At 39.0% G+C, this 24,028-nt stretch overlaps 1 protein-coding gene across 10 annotated transcripts in view; it reads left to right on the forward strand.

The window, feature by feature from the left end:
• ADARB1 (adenosine deaminase RNA specific B1) overlaps window positions 1–24,028 on the forward strand; it is a 111,451-nt gene that overhangs the window by 25,620 nt on the left and 61,803 nt on the right. For 4 of the 10 annotated variants that reach the window (XM_039326383.1, XM_039326375.1, XM_039326377.1 and 1 more), the window contains exons 2-3: window positions 15,981–16,025; window positions 18,839–18,913. In XM_039326383.1, coding sequence (XP_039182317.1) covers window positions 16,001–16,025; window positions 18,839–18,913 — 100 coding nt within the window. In that variant the 5' untranslated portion in view covers window positions 15,981–16,000. Of the gene's footprint in view, window positions 1–15,980; window positions 16,026–18,838; window positions 20,189–24,028 lie in introns of those variants that run through there. The other 6 variants (XM_039326376.1, XM_039326379.1, XM_039326378.1 and 3 more) reach the window with 4 other exon arrangements.

Genomic DNA, 24,028 nt, shown 5'->3' on the forward strand with positions numbered 1-24,028 from the left:
GGGACAGCACTAGTCTTTCAGATCAGAACTGACAGAAAATTGTGATGAATAAACAGCAGTCGTCTTACTCAGATTCCAATATCCTCTAGGTACAGGGACAAGATTTTGACTGTATCCTAGCAATAGTAGCATGCAGTTGGGTATTATAATTGATGATTCTGCACCCCAAATGCACAGATGACTTCTTCATGTAGTAGCTTCATGCAGATGCTAAAAAGCAGAAGGGAGAGCACTCACCATTGTGGTAGTCCTTATGTTTAACGGCACTGCATCAAGCCCTTCCCACTTACAATTGTCCATTGAGGAAGGACTGGAACTACTGGAGCACAGTGCTGTAAATCCCTAGTCCCTGCAGTATGACCAGAAGGATAGTTATAAACTACCCAAGGTACAATATTGAAGGTGGTTGACAGGATGCAAAGGCTGAAAGGACCAGAAGGGATGTTCTCAATGACAAAATTAATGCAACCAATGCCTGTGCACTTTGTGGCAAGTCTTCCCTAAAGACGGAAGGTTGGAACTAGGGTAGTGGTTGTCTAATACAATTGGATCCAATATTCTATAAACTGGGGTGGAGGTTGGCATATTGCAACCTCTTTCAAAGCTGCAGGAAAAACTCCCTGTTTTGTTTTACACATCAAAGTGCTTTGTTTTGTTAGAGCTATTAGAGACCACATACAATTTTTTTGTGGGTCAGATGCAGTTGATAGAGCATTGATTAACTATTGGGATTTTACATATATTTCTTTCAACAGTTACATATCGAAGTGTGTTTCAGAAAAAACTGAAAATAGATATTTCTATTTTATTTTGCATGTGTGGGCAAAATACAGGAGATGATATCTTAAAGTAACAATCTTTAATTAAAATATTATTATGAAAAGGCATCTTACAGAGATGGACTTGTGAAAGATTCTTATTGCATTTTTTGACAAGGTGACAAAATTAGCGGACCAGAGGAATGCTGTGGATATAATTTACTTGGACTTCAGTAAGGTATTTGGTAAAGTAGACCACAACCTACTACTTGATAAGATATAAAAATGTGGGTTAGATAGCATCACCACCAGATGGATCCGTAGCTGGCTGACCAACTGCACTCAATGTGTAGTCCTCAATGGAACTGCATTTACAAGGAGGGAAGTATGCAGAGGGGTATCCCAAGGCTCTGTTTTAGGTCCAGTACTTTTCAACATCAAATTTCCTGACAGAATGTTGTGGTTCTGGCTAATGAAACATTCCAAAGAACTTCCAGGCATTTATTTTCCTAAAAGTCTTTTATTGTTACAAAATGTCGGCACAGGCACAACGGAGGGATGCTAGGATCTAAGTTCTCTTCCTCTGAGCAGTTAAATTATCAGCATGTTCCCTCCCTAAATTAGCCGTCATATCTCACATTATCCAATTAGTATGAAGGTCAAATGTTTTCTTCCTCTTTCTTTCCCGGGCTTTACCCCCAACCCCCCTTCTGCTCTGTATTAACCCCATAATTATCAGACAATTCTACATATTGTCAAAAGCAAGAATATACAATATTTGCAGCGTTGACATAGAACAACTAACTAATGAAACAACTTGCCTCCAGAAGTTGTGAATGCTCTAGCATTGGAACTTTTTAAGAAGAGATTGGACAACCATTTGTCTAAAATGGTATAGGTTTTTCTGCTTGAGCAGGCAGCTGGACTAGAAAACCTCCAAGATCCCTTCCAACTGTGTTATTCTATTCTGTTCATTTCTGTTCTGTTCTACTGGAGAAACTGTTATACCATAGTAAATTCACAAAATAAGAAAAATGTCATATATGTCTCAGTATTACTTTACTGATTTTGAATGAAACATTGCTTATGGTTTAGCACATGGGCATCAAACTTGTCGTGTCATGTGACATGTCATGACGTATTGCAACTTTTTTTGTATTGCCAGAGCTGGAGTCGGTGTGGCCTCCATATGATGCAACCGGCCCACGGGCCGACAGTTTGACTCCCCTGGTTTAGTACTAGGACATCTGTTGTTTTCTTAATTACAAATAGAACAATATTTATGCATAGACAAACTGGACAAGGATTGGATTATAATTAGAATCTGAAAATACTGTATACTACGTAATTAATAACTGTTTATTTTGAAAATTGAAAAATGAACTGGTGCTGACATCTAGTGGTGGATGAAGACTATGACAGCTATGGCTCTTATAGGACTTGGCAAAATCTGGAAAAAATTAAACTGTGCTTCTTACCTTCAAAGCTCTAACAATAGAGAACAACTGTGACAAAAAAGAAAACAATCTGGGTCCATAGACAAAGAGAGAATTATAAACTTCTGCTAGATCTGGTGCAACCCTCCAAACTGGCAGACGAAAGACCAGCCATAGTAATATGGCTCTTCACTAGGCTGCAGATAGCCAAAGTCACATTTACCACCGGGCGCCTACAAAGCAGCGTGGATGAGACTAGGTAAGATCTACCTCTCTTAAATCCCATTATCTTTTTTACCTGCATATGCTGCCTAAAGTACTTTCCCCCCTGTGGAGAGAGGGAAGGGGAATCCTATTCCACCCTCTAATAACAGCAGTGACTGATTATCCAGTGGAGTTTAAAACACTGAAAGAATAACCTGATTGTTAGTTGTGAAGTCGTGTCCGACCCATCACGACCCCATGGACAACGTTCCTCCAGGACTTCCTGTCCTCTACCATCTTCTGGAGTCCATTTAAGCTCACACCTACTGCTTCAGTGACTCCATCCAGCCATCTCATTCTCTGTCGTCTCATTCTTCTATTGCCCTCAATCTTTCCCAGCATTAGGCCCTTCTCCACTGAGTCCTTTCTTCTCATTAGGTGGCCAAAATATTTGAGTTTCAACTTCAGGATCTGGCCTTCTAAAGAGGAGTTGGGGTTGATCTCTTCTAGGACTGACCGGTTTGAACGCCTTGCAGTCCAAGGCTCTCGCAGGAGTCTTCTCTAGCACCATAGTTCAAAGGCCTCAATTCTTTGTTGCTCAGCCTTTCTTATGGTCCAACTTTCACATCCATATATTGCAACTGGGAAAACCATGGCCTTGACTATACGCACTTTTGTTGGCAGGGTGATGTCTCTGCTTTTTATATGCTTCTCTGCTTTTTAGTATGCTATGTTACTTTTATTCAATTGATATAATAAGAATTGTATTAGTTTGAATACGAGACAGTAAATGCTAAGGGGAAAAGAGAGGAAATATTTAATGTGGTACTTTGAGATTTCTGTTAAAGATACTTGTATGTTACTGAATTATCGGTTAACCCAGCCGCCATGTTGCTTTTTAAAATTAGGAAATCAATACAACTTTTTTTTTAAAAAAAGAAAAACCAAATGCACAGGTATAGTATAGGTAATACTTCGCTCAATAATAGTAACTGTGAGAGAGATCTTGGAGTCCTAGTGGATAATCACTTGAATATGAGCCAGTAGTGTGCTGCAGTGTCAAAAAAGCCAACACAGTTCTAGGCTGCATTAATAGACGGATAGAATCAAGATCACGTGAAGTGTTAATACACTTTATAATGCCTTGGTAAAGCCACACTTGGAATACTGCATCCATTTTTGGTCACCATGATGTAAAAAAGATGTTGAGACTCTAGAACAGGGGTGTCAAACTGCCGGTCCATGGGCCAGACACGTCACACAGAGGCCACGCCCACTCCAGCTCCAGCAAGGGGAAAAAAGTCACAATACGTCACAACACATCATGTGACGCGGCGAGTTTGACACTCCTGCTCTAGAAAGAGTGCAGGAAAGAGCAACAAAGATGATTGGAGGTTAAAACTTATAAAGAATGGTTGCTGGAATTGGGTATGTCTAGTTCAGGCATGTCAAACTGCTAGCCTGCGGGCTGGGTGCGTCATGCCGAAACCACGCCCACCCCATTGCCAGCAATGGGGAAAAAGTCACGATACGTCGTGCAATGTCACGTGACGTTGCAAGTTTGACATGCCTGGTCTAGTTTAATGAAAAGAAGGACGAGGGTGACATGATAACAGTGATGCAATATCTCAGGGGTTGCAACAAAGAAGAGGGAGTCAAGCTATTCTCCAAAGCACCTGAAGGCAGGACAAGAAGCAATGGATGGAAACTAACTAAGGAGAGAAGCAACTCAGAACTAAGGAGAAATTTCCTGACAAAACAATTAATCAGTGGAACAATCTGCCTCCAGAAGTTGTGAATGCTCCAACACTGGACGTTTTTAAGAAGAGATTAGACAGCCATTTGTCTGAAATGGTATAGGGTTTCCTGTCTGAGCAGGGGGTTGGACTAAAAGACCTCTAAGGTCCCTTCAAACTATTCTATTCTATTCTATTCTATTCTATTCTATTCTATTCTATTCTATTCTATTCTATTCTATTCTATTCTATTCTATTCTAAGCCACCTGTGCAGCAAGATGTTTTTGGAAACAGCCATGCTGTCTCTTGACTAGAGTTACTATGTCTGGGCTGTAAAAATCTGGGAGACCACTGAATGGCAAATATCACATGCAGCTACTTCTAACTCTCTCCTTTGCTTAATAGCAATTTGGATTTTTGCAGCCTAGATTTGGTAGCCCTAGGTTTATCTGGATTAATAAACAGTATAGCATCCTTATCTGGTTAGAGAATATTCCTGGCAGCAGACAATATTTTTGAAAAAATATAGACATTTTTGCTTTCTTTTATCTAATTGGATAGTGTTGATACATTGTATGTCATCCTATGGAATAATGTTTTTTATTGCTTAAATACTTTATAGCTTAAGTTCTAGTATAACTTCAAGATTTTGAAACTAGCTTGATTGTATTGTGGTTTGGAAGATCTGCATAATGCTATCATACTTTTGTGGGTTGTTGGTTTTAGTCTGGGCTTTTCCCCATTTTAAAGGGGCAAGGCTCATTCCCCATTGACCAGGATGACACAGATCCAAAGGATGTCATAAACATTTTGTAGCTATTTATATAATACTGTAATAAATCAAACTATGAGCTTCCAGTTTGTCCAATGTTCAAAAAATATTTTGTATCCTGTACATAAATAAAACATAAACAGCCCACATAAACAGCCCACACAAACAGCCCATCAAATTATCTTAAGATCCTTTTTTTATGCTGTATACAGTTAGTTAATGATGCACTTGCTTTCAGCCACTAATGGTGACACATGTAGGGATCTTTTACATATTAAATATTCTTTAAAAACCTGGTATGTTAAAATGAGTATATTAAAATGCAATTGTTTTGTTTATTAAGCAGTATCAGATCTGATTTTAAATCAGATTTTAATTGGAGCAGTTCAGTTAATTAGCACTGGATTATAACAGTATTTGCAAGATTAAGTCAGTCTAGGCTTGCTTTTCTTAACACTAGTAAATGAGGGAGGAGGAAATAGCCCCAGAATATGTGAAAAACATGCTGCATGTTCATACTTTATTTTTCAGTTTTTAGATGGTGACACTAACTATCTTTTTATAGACCGAGGAAGCAAAAATAGAAGAGTTGAAAAGCAAGTGATCTATAAAGTGGCAGGGAAACAATGGAAACTGGGAAATCACATGGTCATTATATCTTCTAAGACGCTAAGAAAAAGACGCAGGCATGTCTTGAGCAGAGATTTGAAGCTGCAGGACACAGCTTGACAAACTCTGAGTTTATTGCTTCTTATATACTTGTTACATACATAGGCTTTACCATTAAATGCTGTTTGGAGAATGTAGATTTCAGGAATCTTTGTTTTTCTAATCCCATCAGCTCCAGCCTTCTGTGGGAACTGTGTCTGAAGGCATTTTGTTTATGAATGGGATGGCCTGGCTGTCTTAATGGGTACAAAATATCCATTTCTAAAGACTTTAGGCTTCTGCTTGCGACTGTTTTTCCTATAGCAAGAAGACTGATATAGGGGCTGCTTTCTGCCTTTAAGACATGTTTATCCTCTTCTCCTTTAGGGGAAATATAATATTCTGTCTCTTTTAATATTTCCCAAAATACTTCATTCTAGGGGGGTGGGGGCTTTCCACAGTAGGATCTGATAGATAGCAGTTCCATGTAAAGCGCATCACTATAACCTGTACACAGTAATCAAGCTGTTGAGACCTCAGCGAATGGCAAAATAACGCATGAAGCAGTTGGTAGTTCTCAGGAGCCTCTTTATTGGTATACTGCATGATGGTTACAATGCCGACAACGCCCAAGTTCCTCTGCTCCTTTTAAAGGCGATCCCCGGGCCAAATGGCAATAGTTGGTGTGCTTGCACTTCGCGCATGCGTGCGAGTGCTGGCGACAGCCAGTCTGGTCCCGGGCAGCTTGCAACTGCCCGGGACCATTGCAACGTCCCGAGCCTGCCTTCACAGGCTCAGGACACAACACCCCTTCCCCCCCCCGGCTAAAACTATAATGACATAAATAGTGACACGCAACCTCAACACGAGCGTGGGAGCCACACTAGCTCCATGTACCAAGTTATCAATTTTGGCTGCCATCCCCCAGTGTTCATTATTCCCAACTTGTGCAGGAATACCCTCTTACTAATTCTGCTTTGCTAGCAGAGTTACAAAATCTTCTAGATATTTAGGAGATCTTCTAGCTCTCTGTGACCTCCAAATTTCCTGGTACCCTCCAAATACCCCTTGCCCGGGGGAAGCTATATGTTTGTCCTCTTTGTTTGACCCTGGTGGTCCCTGTGGACTGTGCTCCAATGCCTGGCCTGCTTGCTTGCCCACCGGGCTCGTCAGGCCAGGACTTTTTTTTCTACTTAACCTGGTTGTCCTGCCTAGTTGCAGGCTCTCTGGGTTCTCGGTACTGTCCCAAAACTCAGTTGCCCCCTGAGTGATGCCAGAGGTGTTGTAATCGGGATTCAGTTCCTCGACCACCTCCCTATGTGCTTGCCCCTTTCTAGGAACAGTGGCAGCGTTGGGCCAACTAGGCAGAATGTGTGCCAGCTCTCTTGCAGAGTGTGAGTTGTTTGGATGCTCCCGGTTATTCTCCCTGACTGGAGTACTGAATGGTGCTGGTGTGTAGTGATTATGCCCCCGGGGTAACTCCCTGGCTGGAGTAGGCACTGGTGCCTGTGTTCTAGTTAGTCCCCATGAATTCCTGTTTGGAGCACTCGCGGAATCTTGGGATGGGCCATCTGTGACTTCCCCGTTGGTTACAGGCTGCAGCCCACACCCTTCCCCTTGCCCATAGAGGTCCCCCTCCTCCCTGGAAAAGAACCAGGAGTCTCAGTAGGAGAGTCCCGTCTTGTGCGTAGCTGGTCGATGTGTCGTCGCAGGACATGACCGTCATCCAGAGAAACCTCGTAGGACAAAGGACCTGTGACCTTGGATACTCTGGCAGGGACCCACAAGTGACCAGGCCCGTAATTACGGGTCCAAACCGGGGCACCCACTAACACTAACACTACCCACTAACTAGGTGCCCTGGGTTGTGTGGAGTTAGAAGGCAGTCTGTCCGGGTGCAGCTGGTCAAGCATAGTAGTCAGTTTGCGCCCCCAATGAAGTTCAGCTGGGCTCCTCCCGGTAGAAGTGGAAGGTGTAGTGCGGTAGGAAAGGAGGAAGTCAGCCAACCTGTGATGCCAGTCTCCATACGTCAGTCTCTTTAAAGCATCCTTGGTGATGCGTACTATGCATTCAGCCATACCTTTGGTGGAAGGGTGGAAGGGTGCAGAGGTGGCATGACGAATCATGCTGGCCTGTAAGAAAGCTTGGAATTCGGAGGAAGTGAATTGAGGGCCGTTGTCAGACACTAACACATCAGGAAGCCCATGTGCAGCAAAAATCCCCCTCAGTACTTGAATAGTCTTTGCAGTGGTGGTGGAAGAGACAGGTACAACCTCAAGCCATTTCGAATGGCTATCAACCAGGACCAAGAAGAATTGACCCTGAAAGGGCCCAGCGTAATCAATGTGCACCCTAGACCATGGAGACTGTGTTTCCTCCCATCTATGCACAGGAGCCTGGGACATTTCTGGGCGTGAGCGTTGACAAAGGTGGCATGCATGCACCTTAGCTTCAATGTCCTTGTCTAAGCCAGGCCATCACAAATGGCTGCGCACAAGCGCCTTCATTCGTACAATGCCAGGATGACCCTCGTGGAGGGACCCTAAGACCCTAGTCCTCATTGAAGTAGGAATGACAACTCTGCTGCCCCACAACAGACAACCCTGGAAAGTGGATAACTCGTTCCTTTTAAGCCAGAAACTCTGAAACTCAGTACCTGGACAGCTCTCTGGCCACCCAGATAAAACCCAAGACAGGACACGAGAGAGTGTGAGATCTGTGGCTGATTCAGCAGCCACATCCGTGGCATCTAAAGGAGACTCAGGCAAGGCCTGAATTGAAAGGATATTGATTGTTGGTGCAGGATCAGCCTCTACTACTGGCAGGGGTAATCTACTGAGGCCATCAGCGTGGTCCATTTCTTTCCCAGGTTTGTGAATTAAAGAAAAATCATAGGCTGACAGAAAGATTGACCATCTCAGCATTCTGGGGGAGATGATTTGGGGGGTTTGTTTATGTGTGGTAAACAGCCCCAACAAAGGCTTATGGTCAGTGAAGACTGTGAAATGTCTGCCATACAAGAAATCATGGAAATTTTTGATTCCAGCAACAACAGCTAAAGCCTCCCTGTCTATCTGAGCATAATTTCGCTCTGTAGAAGACAAGGTTCTGGAGTGATATGCAACAGGAACCTGAGTTCCATCTGGTCTGAGGTGGCTTAGTACTACTCCCACCCCATAAGGAGAAGCATCACAAGCGATGCACACAGGAAGGGACTCATTGAAATGTGCAAGCACACTGTTAGAAGTGAGTAAGGCCTTAACCTCATTGAAACTTGCTTCATGTTTTTGTGACCACTGCCACACTGCCTGTTTGTCCAGGAGCCTATGAAGTGGTTCGGCTACATTAGCCTTGTTTGGAAGGAAGGAATTGTAGAAGTTCAAAAGGCCCAGAAAGGCCTGTAGTTCGGCCTTGGACTTTGGCCTAGGAGCATGCATTATAGCTTTTAATTTGGATTCAGCAGGGTGAATCCCAGTAGCATCAATTTTGAATCCCAGAAAATCTGTAGAAGGCACCCCAATTTTACATTTGTCCTTCTTGAGTTTGAGGCCCGCTTTCCGGAACCTCAGCAGAACAGCCCTTAATCTCTCAGCTAAGTTGTGCGTAGAGTCTCCAGCAATTAAGACATCACCAAAATAGGGGCAAACCCCTGGTATACCCCGTAGTGTGTTTTCCATTATGCTTTGGAAAATTCCAGGAGCCACATTTACTCCAAATTGTAGCCTCTTTACCTTGAGTGCCCCCCTGTGGGTTACAATGGTTTGAGCCACAGCAGCAGCATCGTCAACAGGCAACTGTTGATACGCCTGAGCTAAGTCAAGCTTTGCAAAAACACACCCCCCCCTTGAGGGAGGCCAGAATATGACTGACCACAGGTACAGGATAGGCATGTTGCTGCAATGCCTTATTCAGAGTGCATTTGTAATCTGCACAGATGCGAATGTCCTCATTAGACTTAAGAGGCGTGACAATGGGGGTCTCCCAAGGACTGGAGTCAACAGGTTCTAAGACTCCTTGCTGAATCAATTTGTCTAATTCACTGTCAATTTTCCCTTTTAGAGCAAAAGGGACCCTTCTTGCTTTTATTCTAATAGGAGTGACAGTGGGGTCTAGTTTTAAAGACACAGGGGGTCCTTTGTATGTGCCCAGCTGTGGGCTGAAGACATCTGCAAATTCTTTGCAGACTTCCTGTAGGTCTACTGTTTGCAAGCTATTGAGCCCTGTGACATGTATTCCCAAGGCCTCAAACCAATCGAGTCCTATGAGACTCATTCGCTCACCCCCTACTACCAATACATCTAATGGACCTTCAAAATCCTTATACTGTACGTTAAGGGTGGCCTCCCCCTTAACACACACTCTGGAATTTTGAAAGTCTGTTAACACAATGTCAGAAGGCCTAAGCTTGGCCTGAAATCCACTGCCAGAACAAATCTTTCTGAATTTATGTATGGAAATGATTGAAAGTGCAGACCCAGTGTCCAGTTCCATGACCAATGGAACCCCTTGTAACTTCATTTTAAGTGACTGTTTTTTCTTAATGGGCTTGTGTGTGCCTGTCCTATAGATGCTTCTTCGTGAAACACAGAAACCCACCCTGTTTTGGCTGGGGACCCTGGTACCTTTCAGGCGCAATTCTTCTCGGGGTTGTACCTTCTGACAGCCCAGACACACAGCTGCAATGTGGCCTTGCTTTCCGTATGCTCTACAGATAGCAGAGCGAAATCTGCAGTCGGTCCTCTTGTGACGACCTCCACATCCAAAGCACTTGGGGACAACTGAAGAACTTTCCTTGCCTTCCTTCTGCTTCCCTTCTTTTGTTGGGTAGAGACGGTCTACTTCTTCATCAGGATCCTCTTCTGAGCTCCCTTGGACTCCTTCCTGGTGCACGGACACAGCTTCTGGAGTACTTCTGATCGGCTTCATGTTCTTGATTGCGCCACCTGCTGCCTCTTCTGCAGTAACCTCTCTCAAGGCATCTTGGAATGATAAGTCTTCTTTAGCGAAAAGTCTCTGCTGCAATTCTCTATGTCTCAGTCCACATACAAATCGGTCTCTCAGCCTTTCTTCTAAATCTTTAAACTCGCAGGGTTTAGCGGCTTTTCTCAATGCAGCGATGTACTCTTTAGCTGATTCACCGGGCCGTTGGTCCCTCTGTTCAAAAGTGTGGCACCAAGCGATGACAGACAACTTGGGCTGGAAGTGTTCCTTTAGCAATTTCTTTAAGTCTGTGTATGTAACAGATTCTAGAGGTGCAGGTGCTGCTAGGTTTTCAGCGATCTCAAATGCATCTTGACCACAAACGCACAGCAGGGTGGCAGCTTTTAAGCTATCTTCTCTCACTTGATTGACCTTAAGATAGGTTTCTACTCTGGCCACATAAGACTCCCATCTTTCCGGATGCATGACATCGAGTTCGGAAAGTCTACCTACTTTTGCCATCTTTCAGTAGTACAGGAAGGGTCTATCAGCCAGCTTACCCCCAACGCTTGCTGAATTGGCAGGCAGCTGCTGAGTTTAACGCTGTTTCCTGCTGCTCAGGACTCCAGGGTAAGCTTACAACTTGTCTGCAATCGTTGTAAGGCATCCCACCTATGTCGCCAGTGTTGAGTCCTCAGCGAATGGCAAAATAACGCATGAAGCAGTTGGTAGTTCTCAGGAGCCTCTTTATTGGTATACTGCATGCTGGTTACAATGCCGACAACGCCCAAGTTCCTCTGCTCCTTTTAAAGGCGATCCCCGGGCCAAATGGCAACAGTTGGTGTGCTTGCACTTCGCGCATGCGCGCGAGTGCTGGCGACAGCCAGTCTGGTCCCGGGCAGCTTGCAACTGCCCGGGACCGTTGCAATGTCACGAGCCTGCCTTCACAGGTTCAGGACACAACACAAGCCATGAGATGATTAGGGCATGAATCGCTGTCTGAATGGCCTTCTGATCTTGGAAGGGCTCAGCTGGCACATCAGATGAAGCTGTGCAAAGATCTTCCTGGCCACAATTGCTATCTGCACTTCAAGCAGGAATTATGAGTCAAGAAAGACCTCCACATTGCACCTCTAAACTTGGATGGGAAATAGCTTTATAGCTTATCCCATCCAAGGTTTGAGATAAAACATCCCCAGATCTGGGTGATCCAAACATCTAAGGTCCTTCAGTTTTAATAAGATTGAATTGGAGATGATTTCTTCCCATCCAAACTTGCTTGACTAGCCTAGGATTGAAAGCATACTGATGGTTTGAACAGAATTATAACTAGACAGTATGCCATTGCAGTTAAGGCTTCCCCAGTTGGAATGTATGTGAGCAATTTTGTCTGCAAATGTCTAACTGTTTTTCCACCCAGTTAAATTATACTGCAGCCGGCTTGCCAAGCAGCTATTTGGTAATATGGATGGAATGTGATTGATATGGGGTAGACTATATGCCACAAGGACCATTTTATGTTTTTCCTCCACCTCATGGAATTCCCCCTTAGACAACCTAAGGAATGTGGGTTTCCCACTTGCATATTAGACCTGAGCAGTTGTAGATTCTGCAGTCCATGATTGCTATCTCATCAGACAATCTGCTGCTTATGTCTAGAAAAAAAAATCAACTTTTTTCTCTATCCAACTGTATTACAGTAATTCAGTCCAAATGATGATGCTTGGCACCGATCTGGAAGTTTTCACCAACAGCAACTTAGGATCGAAGTGGCTTTTCACCAACAGCAACTTAGGATCGAAGCCACCTATGCTGTTGAGTAGAAGCTGAGCTGGTACTAGAACTAATCCATAAATATTTGATTCATCTCCTTTCCCTGTGATATTTTGGCCTTTCATTACCATGATACTACTTGCTTGCCAAACATAATAGTTACTACCAATTCATTTATTTCTCCTTGAAAAATTATTTAGAGAGTCAGGCCATAACTGGAGTTAAATGTAACTAGCAGGGCTTTTTTTGTCATAGAACACCCAGAAGGGAGTTCTGGCACCTTTTTTGGATGGAACCTTGTAGGGTAGGCAAGGCGGGTAGTATGACGTGTGTGAGTTCCGGCACCTTTTTTTTTTTTTTTTTTTTTTACAAAACACTGGTAACTAGTATATGTGAGGAATATCCTACCCGGTTATCCTATAATAATAAGGCAGAATGGTTGCAATCATTTTTTTCTGCAGTCTTAACTGTCTGTTGAAATCGGTACCTGTCCCATTTGGTTGCTGTACCATACCAGACAGTTATAGAAGTACAAATGACAGATTCAACAATTCCTCCGTAGACCTGTATTATTAGCAACTCCTTGGGCAGTCTGAACTTTCTGAGTTGATGCAGGAAAGCATTCTCTGTTGTGCCTTTTTAATGATGGTTCTAATGTTAGGTGTCCAAGTTCTGGGAGATTATAGAAACCAAAAACTTGAAAATCTCTACTGTTGATACTGTATTGTCTAGTATAATAAGAGGCTGTAGAATAAGAGGGCTCCTCCTAACATCCAGCATCATCTACAGTTTTAAGTGTGTTCAACTCCAGATTGTTCTGGCTGCACCACAGGGCCAGTTGTTCAACCTCCCAGCATGGGCAAAGAATGCTGAATTATAGTACTAAGAGTTTTCCCTTTCATACTGTTGGTAATGTGCTATGTTTATTGCAGAGTTAGTTGGATTTCACATTTAACCAGTCCTCCATTGTTTGCTCTGTCTTTGATTAATTTTTGCTAGAAACATTACACTAAAATTGCCTGATGAATATATTTGTTTATTTTAAGTAATGGAGGCATATTTGGAACAACGAAAGCACACCAGTGCTGCTACTATATGTTAAAACTTTTTTTTTGATAAATGTTTTATTGATTTTTTACAATAACAACCTTAGTGCCTGGTGTACAGCATGTTGTCTTGGTTCATGAATTTTTTAAATATATATATATAATCAATAATAGTTAATTAACAGTCAATAATAATTAATTTTTATATTTCCATAATTAGTATATCAATTGATAATATATTTATTTGATCTTCTCTTCTCCCAATAGTATTCCCTTCTTCAGCATTAAACAAATATAATTTTTGATATTTGATATTTTCCATATATAAATGGTTAAATAAAAACATTTTCTTCTATATTTATACAATAATAGTGTTCATATATAGCATTTTTGGTAACTGGCTTCTTAGGCACGTTTTTTCAAGGTCTCTCTGGCTTTCATTTCCTTCTGGCTCCAAGCGCAACCATTTCTTAGATAAGAATGATACATTCCTTCTCCTGGGGGAAGGACAAAGCATCCCTAAAGCATCCCCCCTCCCAACAGAATGGCAGGCCCCAAAGAAGGTTTACAGATTCAGGAATAAGCATAAGGAAACAATGTATTTCTTTGGGGACCTGACAGATAGTACCAATAGCAATAAGTATCTTGGGTGCAATCCCCAAACAATTGTTGCACTACATCATTGGCACTGACAAAATCACCAATCAACTGTAAAAGGCCACCTTCTTTGGAACGGCTTATATTCTGTGCCGATACCTTTAACATTATAAAACAATATCATCTACCTATCCCAGATCTTTGGAAAGTACCGTACTTTCCGCCATATAAGATGACTTTTGCAAGCATTAAAATCGGCGCTGAAGTCGGGGGTCGTCTTATACGCCGAGTTGTCTTATTCGCCAGAAATAACGGTAGTTTCCGGCGTATAAGACAACTTTCTAGGCATGCGACTCGGCGCCGAAGTTGGGGGTTGTCTTATACGCCGGGTCGCCTTATATGCCAGAATATACAGTAGGTGGATAAAAATGCCAAATCCAATCTAAACATCTAGCTGACTACATGACAAACCATAATAACAACACACATCACAAATATACAAAGATTGAAAACTAAGAAATAACTGGTGTGGTAGCTGATGCAGTCCAGCAGTATCTAGCTGAAAACAAGCTCTTTCTACCTGAGCAGAAAGGAAACTGCCCAAACGGCAGAGAAACAAAAGAGCAGCTCCTAATTAATGAGATGATTTTGGAAGACTAAAAGAGGAAGACCAATCATCAAAAATGTCTGCCAGCTTTTCCTACTTCCTTCAGATGGACAATCTGAAGTTGTATGGAAAAACACAATTTGAGATAGAATTGCTACCTATTGATCTCGTTATCCTAGTTCCTTAGAAAGGACTTGATAGGTGCCAAATCTAGGCTAAACATCTGGCTGATTATATGATCACCCTAACAATAATGATAATAGCTTCTTTTAGAGCCAGTGACCAAATTTAAATATATGTATAATAAAAGTTATGGAAATGGAAAAAAATGAGATACCAATTAGCTAAGCAATTTGCACAGAATAAAAAGAAACCATATTAACACTAAAATGCAGAAGTAGAGCAAAGAGAGAATAATTGGCTCAAAGTCACCCAGCAGGCTTTGTACCTAAGGCGGGACTTAATAATACTAACTTAATAATTGCTCAAATGTTAGGATAACTAAGAAATAATCCTATAAAGATATACTGAAGTGTGAGAATGAATATGAAGGTGCTTAAGATTCTCTTAGTTAGTTAGTTAGTTAGTTAGTTAGTTAGTTAGTTAGTTAGTTAGTTAGTTAAGGTATCTAGTGTGGGAAGTTGTATTCTACAGTGTTTATATTAGTCTAGTGTGAACAACAAAAATAATTTGTGTAAAATTTTGCAATATCATAGGTTTATCCACTATATGATGGATCATGTAATAGGAGGCTGCCATAAAACATCTAATGAAGAAGTTTGAGTTATATATTCAGATTAGAACAGAGGTATTTATGGAATAATATGTCAATTGTGCTCTCCCCATGATTTCTTATCCTCTTATCTCTTAGCAATAGAACAACCCCTTCCTTTTTTTCTCTTCTGACTAACAAAACCAAAAAACCCTCTTATTAATGATAATTTCCTTGCAGTTAGTTTTGCAATTTAGCCTAACTTTATTTCTTTAGATGTTAGCTCCTTACTAGTATGCTTTCTTTGGAGGATGCGCGCATCTGCCATTTCCTATACATGCTCCTTGGTTCAGTTGAAAACCCCCTATGCATTCACATTAGTTTCCTAAATTTCTTCTCATTTTTTTTCTTCCAATTGGATTGGGATATGATTGTTCATTCGGTAGTTAGAGGACAGAATAGTGGATTGCTGTGAAAGCTGTTTGAATTCTCCCTACTATTTTAAAATCTTGCCCTTGCGGCTCAACGTCTTGCTATTAGCAGATCAGACTGGTAATGCTTCTTCAGACACATCCTCAGGCTGTTAGAACTACTGTAAAATGCCATGTACCTAATTTTTTTTTAACCTACCTCTGAATAAAGCAGAGATCTTGTTTTACGCTGATTTTGTGTCCTTAACTACCTACAATGCCCATTTAATTTGGGGAAATCACAAGGGGCAGAGTCAACCAGAACTCTGACCCTAATGCCTCTGCCTCCTTTCATTCTAGGGGCAACAATATCACACATCATGAGGGCAGAAAAAGAGATACAAGGTAAGAAAGAAAATAACGAAATGTGGATAAAAGTAAGCCTAACAGTTTGACCAAAGCAGGTCTGCCTCTAGTTTAGGAGGAGAACATATAAATTAAATTATTGTATTGGGACAATATGGATCCTGGAACATTTTGTAAACTAATATGTAGAAAAAAAGATAAACTAAGACAGATACAGTGATTTAGACAGAAAAAAAGTTTTCTGTTGAAATCATAATTGAAATTAAATTAATTGTAATTGAAGGCATACAAGAATAATTAATTGGGAATGAATCAGGTTTTTTTAAAATGAAGAAATATGTTAGAAAGGGAATGGACAGATAAAAAAGGTGCTATCTAAGGGAAAAGTATAAGTGATGAAAGATTAATAAGATGTTAAGTTAAGTGAAGTTGTAGCAATATAGTGAACAGCCTCATCTTTACCTCTTCTATCTGTGGGCAGCTGATTTATCACATCCTATTAGATGAATCAAACATCTCTCTTCTCTTTTCATTTTGCTGTTTAAAAGCATTTTTTAAAAAAATTATGGCTGCTATGATGATATCACCACTTGTAAGATGCGAGGAGCTCTGATCGTTCAATAGTTAGAAGGCAGTATTGCAAGCTAACCCTGCCCACAGCCAGGAGTTCAATCCTGACCAGCTCAAGGTTGACTCAGCCTTCCATCCTTCCGAGCTTGGTAAAATGAGGACCCAGATTGCTGGGGACAATTTTCTGACTCTGTAAACCGCTTACAGAGGGCTGTAAAGCACTATGGAACAGTATATAAGTCTAAATACTATTACTATTAGAACATATTTTATGATTTGATCTGCATTTAGGAGAGTGAATTGGAGGTCAGCCTCCCTAAATCCCATAGGTCCATTTGTGGACTTGCTTTTTCAGAATAAAGCTTTAGATTTTCTATGTCATATCTAAGTATTAAAATAACTGTGTATAAAGCAATATCTTATTTATCAGCCTCCTGTAAATAGTAGCTATGCCCAGACAAATTTATAGTCTGTTATTGTTTCATAACTTGCATATAATTTCACATAATTAGATCATGTATGTTTTTGCATAGCTTCATGATTCTTTCACTATTTATTTTTGGAACTATTTGTATACTGTATACAAGTGGTGGTGAACCTATGGCATGGGTGCCAGAGGCAGCACTCAGAGCACTCTCTGTGGGCACATGCGCCATCGCCCCAGTCCTAGGCCTTCATCTGGGTTTAATAAAACCTTTTCACTTTAGGCCTCCACCACCATGTGCAAAAGAAAAAAGGTTCAATCAATCAGTCAATTTCAACTTCTTGCAGAAAAAAAAAAGATCTTGCAAAGTTGGAATTGATTGATTGAACTTTTTAGTCCCACCAAGTCTGTTGTTACCACTGAAGCCATGCCCACCCAATGGGCCACACCCAGCCAATGGGCCACACCCACCCAGCACCCGACGATGCATAAGTGGGTTTTGGGTTGCCGTTTGGGCACTTGGTCCCTAAAAGGTTCGCCATTACTGCTGTATACTTTCTTGACTCCAGATAGCTTACCGTCATAAAAACATAATAAAAAACTAATCAAAAGCAACTAATGTAACATAAAACTCTGCCCACTGTCCATCTAATTGGTATTTTATTCACCAGAAGCTTTGAGGGAAAATGTAATTCTATTGCTGGTGACCACCAAAGCTGGTCAAAGGCTCTCCTTGCAAAGTGTTCTACCTGCTACTCTGGCAAGAGGTGAATCCAGGATAATATGTAGGTTGTATGCCTGCTCTTACAGGAAACTACATCCCATCAAGAACTTTAGAGGAAAACTTTTACTATTGCTATATTATTTTCACTTTGCTACTTTTAAGCAACTTTTAAGATTCCATACTTAGAATAAGCCATTTCATATCTAAATAAAATATTTTTAAGATAACCTATTAAGATAACCTATTAACTGTGTCACTTAGGGCAGAATTCTAAGTTGTTCTTCCTACACTACAGGGTATAATATTTTATTTATTTATTTATTTATTTATTTATTTATTTATTTATTTATTTATTTATTTGATATGCTGCCCATCTCATTGATAAGGAGACTCTGGGCCTTATCCTGCCTCCCCTTGTGTGGTTATTTGTGCTAACTTTAAAATGTTTCTTTAATTGTATTGATATATTTTATATTGGTAAATACATTAAATACAAACACTTTATAAAAATGTATGAATTAGTATAATTTCTGTCTACCAGGATTTTTTTTTAAAAAAATACCCAATCTAGTCTACCTGTCTGGGCAGCTCCCCTATCCAAGTACTAACCAGGATCAGTTGTTTCAAGCTCAATGAATTTATGACTGAATAAAGAAAGAGCTAATGAAATAGGGAGCAAGGAATGTATGAAACCCAGGAGAGTTCATGCTACCTGCTTTGTAATTAGAGGATAGAAGGTGACTGAGGTGTATCTTCCCATTTCACCAGAATCAGGCAGAATGATCTTGACTCACTTTTACCATTGTCAGAGAATTAGTGTGAGGATTTAAATGAAAGGCCTACGGACCAAACTAATTTGTTTTTTAAATAAGTCAATAATATAAAGTTGACAAATAAAATATACCTTAAGTTTAAAGTTGCTTAAAAACAGATTTTAAATTAAAAAAAAACATACACTAACCTGGGATAATGCCAATTATTAGTAAATATTAGAATGTAATTTATGTGAATATAAACATTTATATGAAACACAGTGCGGTATAATATATTGTAACATATATTCAAATATTCATGCTAATAATACTAAATATTAATTGCTAAAACATACTAAAATCATTCTGTTTTATCTTTCAGAAAAAAGCCATCTGCATCAGTGTAGAAGTCTGAACAACTATTTCATGATGAACATAGATGATGAAGAAAATATGAGTAAGGTGTACTCAGTGTGGTTTCTGCAGGGTACTTCTGTTAAATCCTCTTTGAGAGAAAACTTCCCTTCAGGTTTTTAATGAAATGAGAAAGATTTTTCCTATTTTTGTTGTATGAAGTAAGATACAGTTGTCAGCATTTAAACATAAGGGGCAGTCTCTGGAATGTACATTAGTACCACTGAATATGTGGTCTATCTACTTCACTAAATATTTAGTTGCTTTGGTTTGAATGAATATTCAGAATGCATACTCAACTGACAATTAGGTCCCCTTGAATTTGGTTAACTTACTTTATGTATTTAGTTAATTATATTTCATATTTCTAGACCAGGGGACACTACGGCTTAGCTTTTAAAGATGCTGAGCTTGTCAGCTGGAAAGCTGACAGCTTGGGATTGAGACTCGAATGCCATACAACAGGGTGAGCTCCTGTTCCTCCCCCAGCTCCTACTCACCTAGCAGTTTGAAAGCATGCAACTGTGAGTAGATTAATAGGTATCACTTCGATGGGAAGTTGACAGTGTTCTGTGTGCCTTTGGCATATAAACATGCTTGCTACATGACCACATTGTCTTTGGACAATGCTGATCTTACTAGTTCCATGTCCTTAGGTTGTGTTGTGCATGTCATATAAAAGGAACTTTCAGTTTTATGCTCTATCATAAAAAAAAAAAACTTTCCTTGAAGTTACAAAATAGCTTTCTGTATCCTGTCCCCTGCATGCAAAATTTAATGTATATTATTCATTTTTATTTAAAAAAGTGAATTTTCTGAGTACTGTGTGTGTGTGTGATGAGTTTTGTATATTACTTTTGACATGCCAAAAGAAATATTAAATATATATCTTTTAGATTCTAATACTAAATAATATATTTAACTGATGGCTACTGTTCTGTAAATATGACTTTGCCCTCCACTTGACAAATGCTGCAAAATACAAGATTTATTAAAGAGAGATCTCTTATTACCAGGGAAAGAATCATATATATTTTCTGCAAAATCAGTAGGCTCATGATACCACTAGGTTTTCCAAATTTTTTGTATGTGTGTATGTGTGTGTCTTAGTTTTAAGTATTAATATTGAATTTCTTTTGTTCAATTATATATCACTAGATCTTTCTATGTTACAGCATAATGGTAAACTAAATTTATAAGTTTAACTTACCTGTTAAAATTCCATTTATGAAAATGTCTCATTCAATATTAAGAGAAAGGGGTTGCAAATAAGTCTAAAATACTGGAGAGGAAAAAAGACTTTTGGAGGCTAAATAAGGTTTGTATTTCAACACAATTTCCTTTTTTAAAACTTTAAAATAGCTGCCTATTGCTGTTTTTACAATTAACTTCTATAATGATGTTGTTGCTACTATTGTCCACTTTGGTAAGAAATTATAGTAGAAGAGCAGGTTCTTATTTAGTTAAATTTTCTAATCATATTTTAAGGTTTACTATTACATTCAGCAATATGAACTAATGTTTGTTGTATGCAATAAGATATAGTGACAGCATTTAAGAATAAGGGGCAGTTTTCTGGAGTGCAAAATAATTCAGAGCAAAATATTGGTAAATGATTTTATAATTAATAATTATTTAAGGCCCAAGCAGTGATTGATGGGAAAATAAGTATTTGGAACATATCAAATCCATACTGACAGTATTGGAAATTTCAAAGAAAGCATTGAAAGACCTAAAGCTTTTAGTATTGAATGGGATTTGAAAGATGAATTCTCAAAAAGATATATTTGGGAAATAATGTTAATTTATCAATTCCAATGCATAAAAAATAAAAGGAGCAGTGCAATAAAAACTCCAGATTTAGTATTGTAATATTTACATTTTTTAAGAAATAAGAATGATTTTCTAAACAGGAAAACTTCAGAAGTCTGTGATGTTATCATTGTGTATATAGGATCAGATTGCAAAAATAGTTAACAATGACTAACTGACAGGGTCATGTCTCCCTGTGATCTATGCTTTTATAGATGGGAACAATTTGCACTGGAACTAGTATATTTGCTTATGTTTATTCATGCAGAGTTTATATTTAGGAATTTACATGTGTAGTTAGAGTCTGTTGAGGTGGAGAACAAATCACATCTTTCGTAGATATATTGTATTACGGCTGATCTTTTCTAGGCACCTTGCTAGATGTCTTGGCCTCATTCTGTTGGGCTATTCCTGGATTCCTGCCCTGTATTAAATGAAAATGATCTTAAATATGGGCTGTTATTAGAAATGTTGAAAAGATAGTTAATCTCTCTTATTTATTTTAAAGAGCCTATGGGCATACATACATGTTTTTCATCTTAATAGAAAGCAAATTCAAAAATGTTTTCTAATAGACTTGGAAATAACTCAAATTGTTGAAGGTAAAGGCATTCCTTTGGTCCAGTGATAATCAAATTCACATATTTGAAGGTCCAGCTTGAAACAATCTGAAACTTCCAAAACTATTTGATTGTAATTTTTAAAGGGACAGAAAAAATGTTCTAAACATGTACAGTCTCCATAAATATAATGCTCTAAATGTTTTATCTGAATATTATCTTCTGTCAAATTGTCCCTTGAGATAAAATATAGGATATGGTGAAACATATTACAAAGGAAATAGTTTTTAGAAATACAAAACTATTTATAACTTTTATTTTGTTTGCCTTTATTGTAAAAGTATTATTACTTGCTTTTTAACTTGTATGTTTTACCAACCTCTTTCTATCCAGCTTCTAATTTTCTCTTCTTTTGAGCACCGAAAGGAGTAACCTATCAAGCTTTTGTTGGAGGATGTTATAAATGAAAATTTAATAGCCATTCCATCAGCTTTGTCAACTAGGTGAAGTGGTGTGTGCATGTTTTTAATTGCTAGGTTTAAAACAAATTTAAATGTTATCCAGGTTTAAAACAAATTTAAATATGTTATCCAGTCATGATTCTGCAATAGTTTGTATGTATAGCAGGCATTTAAAAAGTTCTATCTTTAGAATATTTTTCTCCAGCAAAGCAGAAAGTTACTTTTCACTGGATTCCTTGCAGCATTTTGCTAAATCTAATTTAAAAATGTGGTGTCTATTTTTTTTAAAAAAAGCAATGAATTACTGGGTTATAATTAAGGCTTTAACATTTAATATCTTGTTTTAACAAAAGAATAATAGCGTAGAAAGTATTATTTAAAAATCATGGAAAATTACTTTCTACATTACTATATACTGTATACTGTAAGTATAAACTCACATCATTTTTGCAGTACTGTAGCTTGAAGAGAATTGTTGGTAACCTTTCGCAGCATTTAAAGGCTACCTAATTCAAGTTTCTGTTTTGAACTATTTAATTAATAGATGTATATCCGACTTGTCAGCATACATCCTCAAAATAGGTCATATGCTGTCTTTTTGTTTGCTTGCTCAATTTCACAGAGCAACTGGTGACCGAGCAACTTTCTACGATATGAGAGAGGACACTTGAGCAGCAGAAAGTGCCCTAAATTTTCTTCATTGGGACTCATTTTTGGAATTAAAAGGAGCCTGCTTAGCATTCTTTCTGTGCCCTCATCTGCCTACAAATGGCAAGATTACCAGAGTTGATAGAGTTATGTAAGAGCTTAACTCATGACAATAGCTCTGGAATGAGTCAAGAAGCCAAATTGTCTTTTAAAGAAATGCCATTAAATGAGCTTTAAAAAGCATGAAAAGGGAGTTGCAGTGGGAGTAGTATGTCCTACTCTTCTTAGGAAGTACTTGAGGAAATAAGAGGATGTGAGCTATCTCCTATCTCCTGCCCAATAATATTTATCTAATTGTTTCCCTAATGACCTTCCTATATTGCATGCTCTTGACATCTGCCTTTAAAAAATAGTCCATTTTTCTGCTAGTTTGTGTAATCTTTTTATTCTTTTTTATGAAGCCTTTTTAATATTACTCAGTTGTTCACATATATTTCATTAGTATAATTCTAACATTCTAGTCCAGTCTATATACTATCATAATAACTTGTGATGTCTGTGTTGGAAGGATCTTTTCTTTTATACATTGATTTCCAGTTTGGGGTGACAGCTGCAAAAAAATTGATACTATGTTAAATTTACACATAATTGCTTTTATTAATTTTATCTAAGTAAGGTATTCTAGTTAATGTTAATTACTTCATTTCGCCCTAAGTTCATAATGATTTGTATGTTTTCATGGTATAAAACATATTCTAGCATTGGCTGATAGTAATACTAACTCATAGGAAATCAGTTGGGTAACTAAAGCTTTATTTTTTTTCCATGCCACATATATTGATACTGTGACACACTCTTCTTCTTCCCATATTCTTTTCCTTATAGCCCCAAAGTCCTATATTCCTGTATTCCAGGCATGAATATAGTTCCAACATGTCTTGCTCATTATAATTTGTCCTGCTATGGTAATTTCTGTTGCACAGAATAGAGTGGGGATTACTATTTACATAGCTGAATTGTATTATTTACCCTTTCTCAGTCTGATTATATATCTTTGCTTCTTAATACCTACAGATTTGCTCCTAATCAAAATAAATTGCAATGTTTTTTCTTATAATATACGAATTAACAGCAGTTTATAATATTCAGGGATTCTAGGGATCCAAATTGAAAGGACATGAGTAGAAATAATGGCTGTGTTTGAAGTAGAGATGGGTAAATAAGTATGAATGTGCTCATGTCACAATGGCTTACATTTATAAACTAATTCATTCTGTCAAATTTACTCCAAATTTGTTTTTTAAAGTAATCACAAAACCTGGGAATTTTCATTTATAATAATCCCTAACACACCCATTTTGCATCCATCCTTCCCTAAGAAAGAGTATTCAAGGAGGGGATGGTCGGGCCATTCAATGGGAGTTCTGGCATCAGGTTGAAACTTTGTCCTGTTGCCACCTGAAAAGGAGTGTAGCCCATGCTGGAATGTACTGCGTTGTTATATGCGACCTCTGCAAATGAGAGCAGGTCAGTCCAATTGTCCTGCTGGTAGTTAATGAAGCAGCGGAGATACTGCTCCAGTACTGAGTTTGACCATTCTGTCCCATCATTCGTCTGCAGATGATGACTAGATGACAACCCCCTGTATGGTCTCAAACAATCCTAGGAATGCTTTCC

This window comes from Crotalus tigris, unplaced genomic scaffold (genome assembly GCF_016545835.1).
Source record: "Crotalus tigris isolate CLP2741 ecotype Arizona unplaced genomic scaffold, ASM1654583v1 scf7180000024340.7048381, whole genome shotgun sequence".
Classification (NCBI taxonomy): domain Eukaryota; kingdom Metazoa; phylum Chordata; class Lepidosauria; order Squamata; family Viperidae; genus Crotalus; species Crotalus tigris.